This window comes from Lontra canadensis, unplaced genomic scaffold (assembly GCF_010015895.1).
Source record: "Lontra canadensis isolate GAN:19392208 unplaced genomic scaffold, GSC_riverotter_1.0 scaffold1, whole genome shotgun sequence".
Lineage (NCBI taxonomy): Eukaryota > Metazoa > Chordata > Mammalia > Carnivora > Mustelidae > Lontra > Lontra canadensis.
The window spans coordinates 115,600,701-115,613,559 of record NW_022630995.1 but is presented as its reverse complement, the minus strand read 5'-3'; the positions used below and the strand labels follow the sequence as shown (position 1 = coordinate 115,613,559).

The window sequence follows — 12,859 nt, the reverse complement described above, 5'->3', positions numbered from 1 at the left end:
TACAGCACTACCCAGTACTGCAAGATGTTCACATTCTGCAAAAATGCTTTCCTACGATAATAGATCTTCGCACCTACTATGTATCAACTAAAGAGATCATATTCTAAAAGCTGACCTCGAAAAATAAGGTTAGGACCCACAGAAATATAAAACAGATGCCATTCTACAAAGAAACTGCATTCATATAATCTGCAGTACATTATGGAAACTTACCCTGGGCTCCAACAGCAGCTTAGTATTTAGTTAGAACTATTAAAAAAAAAAAAAACTAAAATGTATGTAAGAAACTTCTTAACTGTATGTGATTACCTTTGTAATAATTAAGAAATATTCTTTAGTATTCACTGAATTCCAAGGATAAAACTCTAGGAGATTACAATGTAGCATAAGACAAGTTGCTTGCCTTCTGCCAGTTGACAGGGGATATTATCGTTGGCGGGGGTCAGCACAGAAGGCTCCATAAGGGAGTTTTCGATGCTTTGCGCCATCTTTGTCTAAAGCATAAGGAAGATGGGAAGACTGGGGCTGAAGAACTGTGAAACTAATGAAGTTTAAGCTTCAGGGCCCCTTCATTTATTTAGGTCCTTTCCAATGTTTGTCCCTAATTCTTATTCTTAATTTTGTATTTTTCTTCTTAAAAAAGGCCCCCAAAGGGTTAAGCAGCAGGAGACATAAAACTTGGATTTATGCCCGAAAAGAGGAATATATGAATTAAGAGGCAGAGATAGGACAGCATAAAGGAAGATAAACACATGGAAATGCGGAGTGTTTAGGTCAAAAAGCGGTGGGGTAATAAAATGGAAGAAATGGGATAAGGCCACAAATGGCAAGTTCAACAGCAAAGACATGGGGTGCCCAGCTGCCTCAGTCTGTAGAACGTGCAACTCTTAATCGTAGAGTCGTGAGTTTTAACCCCACATTGGGAGCAGATCTTTCTTACTTAAAAGATCTTACTTAAAAAGACTTTCTCATGGGAGCATTAAGGGGTGCGGGAACACATTAAATCAAGGAGTACAGAAGATCTTGCTAGATGAGAAGAGAATGGAGGGCAGAAAGCTTGCCTTTAGGGAACCACATTCTACCCTAAGGCAGTAAGAAAGACAGATTCCTGTGGGAAGGGTGAAAAGGAGAGAAAAAAGTTGATTGGGTAACTGAGTACAAAAGGGAAGTAAGGAAGAGAAGAGTTAGAAGGTAATTTTAAGGTTTAAAAACTAGGGAATCCAGGAAAAAGGACTGTGAAGGATAAGGTGAAGAGGGGTTGAGGGATGGTAGCTGGCTTAGGGGAAAGGTAATGATTTCCAGCTTAGGGTACTGGGTTCAAGGAGACAGAACCCCATGGAAGAAAGCCAGCCAGCCTGTGGAGAGCCTAATGGTGACATTTAGCAGGGACATAAGGACTGAAGCCCACTGGAATTATTTAGATGAGGGGGTGTTTGTTTATATTAATTTGCTTCTTTTTCTTACCTGGTAATTGTATCGCTCTTTCTAAAGAAAAAGAAGAAAGCTAATTTCATATGATTATACTTTTGTAATATGATTAAACATTTTATGAACCTTTCGATTCAAGAAGTCCATAGTAAGTACCTGGCCCCATGTTAAGGAACTTAAAAACAACAACAACAACAACAACAAAAAACATGAAAAAAACAAATTCAAATGCTAGCATTATCCTCACGGCGTTTGTAGACTGGTAAGATGTACACTTTAGATATAAAGAACACGAATCTCAAAAGTTGACATGAATTTTAGCTCCAATTTTGACAAAAGTCTATGAAACCAGAGAGGATATTAAAAGTATTTCCCCAACCAGTGTGAGCAGGGCACCATGTAATCAGAACGTGTGGCAGGCAGCTTCTCAAATGGCCCCAAGGATGCCCATCTACGGGTATCCACACCCATGTGGAATCCCTTCCCCTTGCATGGGGTCTGGATCTAGTGCCTTGCTTCTAACCAGGAGACTGTAACAAGATTATGTGATTGGGTTCTAATCTTGGTTTTAACCTTAGGTTATACAAGACTGATGTTCATCTTACTTGTTTGTTTCTCTCTGGTTCTGCAGGCTTACTCACTCTGATGAATCAGCTGCTTTTTATTTGGTTAGCTACCTCACGAAGAGGTCCATGTGGCAGGGAGTGGAAGGTGGTTTCTGGACAACAGCCAGTGAGTAACTGAGACCCTCAGGTCGACAGCCCACAGGGAACAGAATCCTGCTAACAACCACGTGAATGGGCTTGGAAGTGAACCTTCCCACAGTCAAGTACTGTTATGACTAAAGCCTCAGCCAACACCAGATTGCAGCCTTCCAAGAGCCCCTAAGACACAAGATATGACTGGACTGTGCCCAGATTCCTGACACACAGAAACTGTGAGATAAGAAACACTGTTGTTTTAAACTACATGTTTTGGGATAACCTGCTACACAACAGGTAAATATGATGCCATTTCCTTTAACACTGCAGAATCTCGGTTACTGAGAGACTTCCCATTTAACTCACTTTTAAAGCTTTCAAGGTCTATTTCCTCCATTCTACAAGCTTTATCTGTAACTTCAGAAATGTGTACTGACTTCAACAGACAGCACCCAAAAAATAGCACCCATCTCTGGTCAAGGCCCAAATCATGAAAATTCAGAATTCTACTTATCTACTCAGCTCCTGAGCCTGTTTTTGAACAGCAAATGACTCTTGGACCTGATTTCACAGTGTTGTTCTAGCTTTGACCTTAGGTTTTCTTTTCCAACTAGGCTTTCTGACCCTTCCCTCAAATAAATATTTCCAGTTATTCCAAAATAACTACCCAGCTCTAAGAACTGGCTTTGGTCCTTCAAGGTCCCTGGATCCCACTGCCCTTTACTGGCAGAGAGATAAGGTATTAATTAAGGAAGTCACTGAGGTTCATGCTTCTCAACTATTTTTTTCTGTCCTATTCCATTTATTTGTTTAACTCTCTTCCCTCAAAAATATTTCTCACCCAAACAATTCTTATGCTACCCAGTGATTTTCAACTAGGGGCACCTTACCCCTGGTTCTATTATACTTAGGGGGAAAAAAACCCATATGGTTTTTTTAAAGCCCCTAACAATTTTATAATATATCCAATACCTATATGAGGCTTACCAGACTTATCACCTCTCAATTTTCCTACTTTAAATTTTTAGGAAATGGTGATTGTAAAAGAAATGTTTAGAGGAAGGAGATGCTTAGAAGGCTTTGTGAAGTTATTCTCGTATATTTCTGAGATTCTCTTCTATTTTATTTCAGGAGGTACAGGTTAATTAACATGAAACAGCAACTTAATAATTGGTTTAACAATGAAAAAATTACATCAATGAAATAAGATCTACACCATTGACAGTCACCTTCCTATACAATTGAGATATTTATTTCAAAATAGTATGAATATGTTAGAAACTGAAAATGCCAGAAGTCAGAATTTGCTTAACTAGCACACTTTGGCCCAGGAAATAAGACAATGTATGAGCATATTCTGACCCCTGGTGGTAAGTGGAGAGTTCTACACTATTTAAAGTGGTATATCCCATAGGATCTTCATGCTAAAGAGAAGGAATCCAGTTAACACTATCAGCAAGATTAGTTATTTTCAAACAGTATAAAGATGATCTAGCTAATAACTTGTAAAATTTTCCTTCAAATGGGAAAAATCACGTTTTTTTTCTTTTATTTCTTCATTTTTTTTTTTAGGAAATAAAGTTCAAAGTCTTTTTAAAAGACCTTCATATAAGACCTTAATAAACCCTTTCTGTCCTCATATTCTTTCATAACAGAGAGTTTTCCCTCACATTGTTAAAGGTCTACATGTACTGTGGTCATACTTTGGTGTTTAATGTATCTACCTAGGGTTAAATAATATGACCAATCATCCCTACCTCTGATACCTTACAGAGGGCCTACTGTATAGCGCATTGTAGGTGCACAATAAGGAGAGGCACAATACATATCTGTTGACTTAAAAAAAATACAAAATAATTAATGAAACTAGTTGAAGTACCTCGCCCACAAACTTCATTCTGCCCTTCAGACTTCTACAAAGTTTTTGGTTTGTGAACATGGTAGTTTCAGACATAGTAAAGAACTTCTAGTTGTCTACACAATAATTAACTACACAACCTTTGAAAATATAGGCTAGGTGCCCTACCCACCTTAGCTTGCCAAGCCAAAAGTCTGATTCCGTGCATCTAAAGAATCACCAATGGATGGGTATTCTGAAAAGATTCCACTAGTGATTCTATTTCACATTTCTAGGTAAGAATAAGTGATTTTCTATTTTACATTTCTAGTTAAGAAGGACTGATTGAACCTATTAAAATATTTAGTTTGCATTAACCTGAATATACCCAACTAACCTATAACTATGGGTAAGAAGAGATAGAAGAAAACCAATACCTAATTCAGATTTTGCCAAAATGTTCATAGAGTGATGTTGTGAATTTAACTGGCTCAACTCTTAAAGAGTTGATTATAAATGCACATACTTTTGACCCAGGTCTACATATACACCCACCATGCTTGAAATGACCTGTGAGAAAGGCTGGTCACTGAATCCTTGCTTACAGACAGCAAAAGACTACATACAATTCAATATTCATCAGCACGCAACCGCTTAAAGAAATGATACGTGTATCTGGTCAGTGTGTAAGGGAAAAAAGAATTACATGAGTAAAGCTTTTTATGCAATATGGAAAGATCTCCACAATATACTGCTAAATGACTTTTTTAAAAGATTTATAACAGTGTGAATGGTATGCTGTATTTACGTTCACAGGGAAAAAAAGAACATATGCATATATGACTATACATATTCATAAAATATCTTTGTAAGACTATATCAGATGCTGGTGAAGTAATGTTGTTTCTGAGAGGGAAAATGAATAATCAGGGGACAGGTTTTAGAGGGACAGATTTTTCAGTGCATATCCAGTATTTTGTACCACATGATATTAACTATTCAATAATTTCTTAAAACTTAAAAATGAAAATGATTTTACATAAGTGTAACCCTAAGAGGCTATAACTCAGTCATTATTAGGTAAAAGATCAGAACACTGACTATACCAAAAACCAAAATATTTTAGGTAGTCATACTTTGTATTCAAATGAATAATATTGAACAACCCTACTTAAGAGATTAAATTAATTACCTAGAGATCCATTTATATCTAAATCAGTAGCATACAGTTTTACTCAATTCTGAGTGTTTCTGAGATCTTCAGAGCTCTCACAATTTAATGTGATTTCAAGACCCTGGAGGTCGAGGCCCCATCTTCCCACCATACTGTATACTACACCTTTTTGATTTAACCTGTTTAAAGTATTTGAATAAACCCGGAGCTCTTCTCTAAGAATCTTACCTGTCTGGAGCTTATCATCCTCTAAAAATAAGGGGACAGCAGCTATAAAGTAAGGGTACAAGCCTGGCTCTTCAGTTTTTGGAACAAAATATCATTTTGTCTTCTACATACCTAGTAACCTGAGCAAATAGTTGCTTTTTCAGTTAACACAAAACACCTGACCTTTTGAGGGCTGAACTACGTGCCATACCCTTCCTGTCACAAGCTGACTCACATTCCTACAGAGGAACAGATGCACTCTGTTTCTCACGTATTTCCAATAAAGGATTGTTCTTAGTAGGGGGGAATGGATTTGTAATCATGGGAAGATAAGGAAACAAACTGCACAAAGTACAGAATGCCTCTGAAGTCTCAAGTTTTACCTTTAAAAATTCTTACTAATTTTAAACTCTATTCTGCAATGAGTCTTTTGTGTAGAAATGTTGTTTCACTATAGAAAACAATGAAAATTCCAAGCTTTTCCCCTCACAAGAGTTCCTTCCCGAACCTGCTAAAGATTATTGACATTTATTATGTAGTTTGGATTTTTCCTATAATATTTCCCTAGTTTGAAAAGCATGAATGTAGGGGATATGGAAGAATTTTCTCTCTACTTATCCAGGTTTTTAAGTCCCATTTTAAATTAAATCATTTTAAAAAGCTGTGAGATCTTAAAAACAGATTTATCTTTTTATCATTCAATGAACTATATTTTCTCCAACTTTTTTACATGCTTAATTATATCACTTCAAAAGTCAATGACCCCCCCCATAACAGGCTATATACCATACTTCTTCCCCCTTTTTTTAGTATCCCTACCGAGCTTATGAAAGCAATCAAGGCATCCGGTAAGTTCAGGATTGAACTCAGCTGAAAAAGATACCCCAGAAGTGTTTTGTTTTACTAAAAATTACTCAGTTGGAATCTAATGGATCAAGAGAAGTCACTATTGTTAGAACAGTGTATTTTATTTAATTTTTATTTTCTTTTTCGATTTTATTTGACACAGAGAGAGGGAAAGAGAAAGAGAGAGCATGCACAGACACGCACATGCACACACAAGCAGGGGGAGCAGTAGACAGAGACAGGGAGGAGCAGACTCCCCACTGAGCAGGGAGCCTCATGCGCCCCGATCCCAAGACTCTGGGATTATGACCTGAGCCTAAGGCAGACGCTTAACCCACTGAGCCACCCAGGTGCCCCAGAACAGCAAATTTTAGAACTCAAAACTAGGAATCATTCCAAATTAGAAACGTTCAGTTTCTGGTATATTGAACAGTGGTGTCAAAATAACATTACACCGTAATAATGCTCTTAATGTCCTTTTTAAAGGAAAAGCTATATTACATAATTTGATATTCTAATTAAGGTGTTTTAGGGAATATACTAACACACGGTGAAGCAGTTCACACGGAAACCTTCTCGTGTGCAGGAACAGTAAATGCAACAGAATGAAACTGCGACTTACCATGCTTCACCAGGTACTCCACTATAGTCCCCACTATAGCTGGAACACCGTTCTCCGTGAGCCCCTGCTGCTGAAGATCTTGGAGGCTGACTCCAAATAACTTCTTATAGGTCGAGCTCCTCGGGTCATTTAGTGGCACTGCCACTATCTTTTTCATGTCTTCTTTCAGCCGAACCGCTGCTTTACTTTGCTTGAAAAAACATAAGAAAAAAGAGCAGTCAGTCACTTTTACCACAGGAGGTTGCATGCCTACCTGAATTGAAATGCAAGCGTCCGGAGACCCATAGGAGGGGTTCTTCACTAATTTTTACTTCCACTCAAGTCAAAACTACTAAAATCTCTCACAGGTTGCCCAGTGTTATAAAGGGCACATACTGATAGAATAGTTAAAAGGAATGAAAAATGAGAAACCTAAAGCCACAACTTAACTGTAGCTAAGGGAGGGAGCAATAAATACACTGCAGTAGCTAAGATAGATTATTACAGTTACCAAGGGGTGTGACCAGAAGCACCTGGTTAACCGGAAGAGAAACTCACACAAGATCACTGAAACTCCATGTAGATCCTAGAACCACAAGAGGTTTCTGAAGATGAAAATCTATCTAGATGCCATTTTAAAGTAGCTTTAATTTGGAGTCTTAGAAAAACTACATTTAAGTAGAGTGAACATTTGTTTCTCTGATTTAATTACACCTGTGAATATCTCTTCAGTATTTTGGCACATAAAATCAGCTCAGTTCTCACTCAAGTTCAAAATATTCCATCTCTGAAACGGCAACATCTCAGGTAGTCACAATTTAAACATTTTCACAAGACTGTACATATTACAAAGTTAAAAAGTGCAGCTTATAATTAACTGATTCAAATTATCACTACGATGAAAAATACACACAAATGTTTCTTTTAATGGAAATTTGTACCCCAAGGGATTATTACATTATACCATATTAAATTTTATCTTTTATAACTAAATGAGGGATTTTCTTTTTAAAGCATGTGTGCTATATAAATGTTATATATTTATGAGTCTAAACACTGAAAAGCTGGAAAAATGCAAACTGTTTTATCTGGGGACAGAGGCATTGGATTGGGGGAAATTTTCACTCTCTGAGAATGAATGTAGCAACCAACCAAAGTGTAAATATTGTAAGTACAAGCTCCTGTAGTATTACCACTTAAAAGTAGAAACCTTACCTTCAGTTTAGAATTGAGGAAACCAAGATCAGAGTTAAGTAATTTAGCAGAAGTCACAGAACTGGTAACTTTCATCCTCCTCTAGGTGCATGTTCCTCTCAAAGTGAGATTTATATTAATGTCCTAGTGCAGTTTGTATATAATTATAGTAACATACTATTATTAACTCTGTATATGACCCGAGGAAATGACAAAGTTAATTCTATAATCTTGATTTTGAGTATGGTCCCTGTATTTTCAATTTTATTTTTGATCTTATAATCTACAGAATCAAACCAACTTCCATTGAGATGTTTACCTATTTTGGTAAGTCATATTTGAAAGCCAGATTTTTCTAGTGAAAATTCAGCAAATGTAAAATTATAATAGAGATTTAGTATCTACTTATATTATAAATAATACTACAGATTTAGTATCTATTAATATTATTTTATCATGGTGTTAGCTACTACAGAGTACTAGTATGGGCAGTAACTATGACCTATTGCTAAGGAAATTATTAATTTATTAAGCCAAATTTATAATAGCTAATAATTTTTTGTGAGGACTCAAAAACCTATCAATCTCCTTCAACTGAACATATGAGAAATTTCAGTCAACCAGGTGTATCTGGTGAGCAAGAAGCCAAAAAGAAACCAGTATTAATGAAACTTTGAAAATACTCTCAAAATGTCACATTAAAAACAGCTGGCAATATAAGGTTAAATCCTACATTTTTAAATTTAAAAAAAATTTTTTTTCAGTGTTCCAAGATTCATTGTTTATGCACCACACCCAGTGCTCCATGCAATATGTGTCCTCCTTAATACCCAACACCAGGCTCACCCAGCCCCCATCCCTCTCCCCTCCAAAACCCTCAGTTTGTTTCTCAGAGTCCACAGTATCTCATGGTTTGTCTTCCCTTCCGATTTCCCCCAACACACTTCTCCTCTCCATCTCCCAATGTCTTCCATGTTATTCCTTATGCTCCATAAGTGAAACCATATGATAATTGACTCTTTCTGCTTGACTTATTTCACTCAGCATAATCTCTTCCAGTCCCATCTATGCTGATACAAAAGTTGGGTATGCATCCATTCTGATGGAGGCGTAATATTCCATTGTATATATGGAGCATATCTTCTTCATCCATTCGTCTGTTGAAGGGCATCTTGGCTCTTTCCAGAGTTTGGCAACTGTGGCCATTGCTGCTATGAACATTGGGGTACAGATGGCCCTTCTTTTCACTACATCTATATCTTTGGGGTAAATACCCAGTAGTGCAACTGCAGGGTCATAGGGTAGCTCTATTTTTAATTTCTTAAGGAATCTCCACACTATTTTCCAAAGTGGCTGTACCAACTTGCATTCCCACCAACAGTGTAAGAGGGTTCCCCTTTCTCCACATCCTCTCCAACACTTGTTGTTTACTGTCTTGTTGATTTTGGCCATTCTGACTGGTGTAAGGTGGTATCTCAATATGGTTTTATAAATCCTGCACATTTTATCTTACTTTTGTTTTATCTTCTTATAGGGACAATATAGCATAGTGTTTTGGAGCATGGAACCAGGCTTTCTGTTTCAAGTTTCACTCTGCTCTAATTAGCCGTGAACCTTGGACAATTCACTTGACTTCTGTGTGCCTATTTCCCCATCTGTGAAATGGTGATGCTAAGAGTTCCTCTCTCACGTGGATATAGGAGACTGAAATGAATTCATATACATAAAGGAATGAGAAGAGCACTTGGCACACTAATTATGGATTGTTACAAATCATTACAACCATCATCACCATCATCCTTATTCTTCCAGGAAGTTATCCTGATTTCTTCTTTAGAAAATGGAGATACACTCAATAATTTCTATACTCAATGTGCGTCTGATGTTTGCTGTTTAAGAAGGCATCGTGGTCAAGACGTGGGTAGTCTGATAATCTAATTATTCTCTATATATCTCTAATATCCTAAAATATGTAAGAATGACTTCTGAATGATATATACAAAATTGTTCCATCTGTATCAGAATTCCCAAAGTTTTTATTAGAAAGTCAAGGTTTTCTTGGAAATGCTTGAGTTTAACACCTTGAATTAGTGCTCTTTCTGCTAACACCCCTGTTCTTCACTCCATCCTTTAGTCAGAACTGCAGACAGCAGGTTAGGGCTCCTATTAGTAGACAGTGTAGAGAAGGAATCTTGGTGTTATGGATTAGAAAGTTTTCAAGGAAGAGCCAGGCAATGGACCTCAGAGACGCTGAAGTGACTGCAAATTAAACCAGCTGTTTACTCAATATAAAGCCGCACCACACTGAAAATTTATATGTAATCATAATGAAAGAACCTCTGTTTTCAATTGGTAAGTAATTCAAGTTAACATTTTTAAAACAAATAATGTTTAAAAAAAAACACAATGAAACAAAACCACTGTACTTCTAGAGTCATCACAATCTGTCAGTGACCACAAATATATAATAAAGTCTACCCTGGTTGGTGAAGAAATCAGCTAGCAGGAAGCAATGAAATGTTACCAGTAGTTTATGCCTAAACTACTACACTACTTCAGTAGTTTATACCTAAGTTATTAAAAAAATATTACAGCAGCTTATAGCAAATATAATAATCCCTTCTGGATGGGGTGCCCGGGTAGCTCAGTGGGTTAAGCCTCTGCCTGGCTCAGGTCATGTTCTCAAGGTCCTAGGATCGAGCCCCGCACGGGGCTCTCTGCTCAGTGGGGAGCCTGCTTCCCCCCTCTCTCTGCCTGTGTCTCTGCCTACTTGTGATCTTTCTCTGTCAAATAAATAAAATCTTAAAAAAAAAAATCCCTTCTGGTAAGTAATATTCAATAGTCCTTTGGTCATGGAAAAATAAAGTGACTGTAGAAACAAAGTCATTTATGATTAATTCTACTTAAATTGAAATTATTTTCTACTCTTAGACAATGATATATCATTACTACTTTATAAATGTAAAAATCTATGGAATTTTACCTTTTCAAACATGTATCTTACCTTTCTTGATTTAAAATAAGCTAAAAATAATGGCTAATTGAAATATTCTGAGTCAAACTTAACTCTCTAAACTTTGCTTTGTGTACATTCCCATTCATCAAGTATTTGTTGGTTTGGGGTCACCTAGTCTCCACTTCTCCCCCACTCCCCGCTTTTTTTCTAGTAACATATCCTAACTACCGTCTTTTGGGTAAGGACTATAGCCTTATTGCGAATAACTCTGCAGGGACTGCCACTGAAAAGGACCACCTTGTCTTTAGCAAGAACCAGCCTCAAGCTCCGTACCGGATCCATCAGACCTCTTTTGCAGGCCCCTGATGCCTGAGTGGATTGTCAAAAGCACAGAAAAAGGCTGGAGCTAATTGGTTCCAGCTGCAGTGTTCTCACAAGCTGTTAATTAACCATTAGATTAACTCTTGCCTCCTGCATTGTTGGAGCCGCTATGGTCCCTGAGCTGCCCTGACACTGGTGCTTCAGCTGTTCTTTCCACGTGGTGATCCACTCCATAAGCTGCTACTGAAGTTTCTTTGGCTTTAAGGTAGCCAGATGTTCTGAAGCAGATGGACAAACAGACACACACACCTGATCAAAGTACCTTGAAAAAATAAAAGAAGTCAGAGCATATAGAAAACCACGATTTTAGTAAAGAGAAAATCAGATCATATATGAAGTTTGCTGACCATGTCATGGCTTCAGATACTTGAGATGGTTTCACTTGTTAAACCCCAGAAAAGAAATACTAGGAAGGATGAGCCTTCTGTGATCCCCATTTTACAGAAACACAGCGGATCTAAGTAATGTGCTCTAGGTCACATCAAGGATATGGTGTAGCCAAGAGTCACACTAAAGCAATCTGATTCCAGAGGGCAGGCACTTAATTCTGCCTCCACAAAAGAGGTGGTGAGAACAAAATGCACATGCTGGGCAGTTCAGTGCCCTTGTTAGAAATGAGAAAAGTCCTAACAGGAAAATAAAGTCAGATATGCTCAGAAGCAACATCAATATTTCTGATATTAAAACATAGAAAGAGAATACTATCATTCTTGTAAATGGCATGAGTTCAGAAGCCATGAGTTTTTGAATAGTTAACATCCACTGGGTGCTGATTTGTGCCAGCTCTCTCGTAAGTGCTTTAAAATCAACATCTCTAAATTTTAAAACAACCCTATCGGTGGACATGTTTACTATGCCCAATGGGACAAGGAAACTAAGGCACAAACAAAAAGGAAGCTGCCCAAGTTTACATGACTAGTAAGTTTTAGAGAACGTAACCCCAGGTGGTCTGGCTCCAGCACTTGAGCTCTTAACCAAGACACAGTACCAGAACCTTTAATATTGGTTTTACAGGGACCCACAGGGACAACAACTACATGTAGCTCTTTGTTTGCAGAGCTTAATAGAAAATCAATTTGAGACTACTAAATTCAACAGCTTATGTTGCCCTAAAGCAATCCTCCAAGAATTTAAGTACCAAGATTTTAAGGTACTTTGAAGAACAATCAGATTACATCGCCAGTTAAATTCGGAGCCGGGGGCCTTAAAACTCTCTGGAATTGGCACTAGGACTAATACATCTATCCAGGAATGTGGACAGTAGAAAGCCACTCCACCATCAAACAAAAGGAGTCCAAGGAAAGCACAAGATCAACCTGAGACTTCTTGTTCCAGAAAGCAAGGGAATGGTCAAGGACTAAAGGGATGTGTCAAAAAGAACTGTGGGCCAGATTAAATGGGCTCCTACTGGCCAAATCTGGAATAGGTGGAACACCAAGAGTAACAAAAACTGTAAGTGATTATAATATACTGTGCAAATAAAAATGAGGTTTAGAAGAGAAGGGTTTTGGGGCACCTGGGTGGCTCAGTGGGT

The 12,859-nt window shown here is 37.6% G+C and overlaps 1 protein-coding gene across 4 annotated transcripts in view; it reads right to left on the bottom strand.

Annotated features, from left to right (window-relative positions):
• Positions 1-12,859, bottom strand: part of FAM13A (family with sequence similarity 13 member A) — a 359,485-nt gene that overhangs the window by 298,289 nt on the left and 48,337 nt on the right. For all 4 annotated transcript variants that reach the window (XM_032861787.1, XM_032861771.1, XM_032861777.1 and 1 more), the window contains exon 2: positions 6,816-7,005. In XM_032861787.1, the coding sequence (XP_032717678.1) occupies positions 6,816-6,972 (157 nt within the window). In that variant the 5' untranslated portion in view covers positions 6,973-7,005. The remainder of the gene's footprint in view (positions 1-6,815; positions 7,006-12,859) is intronic.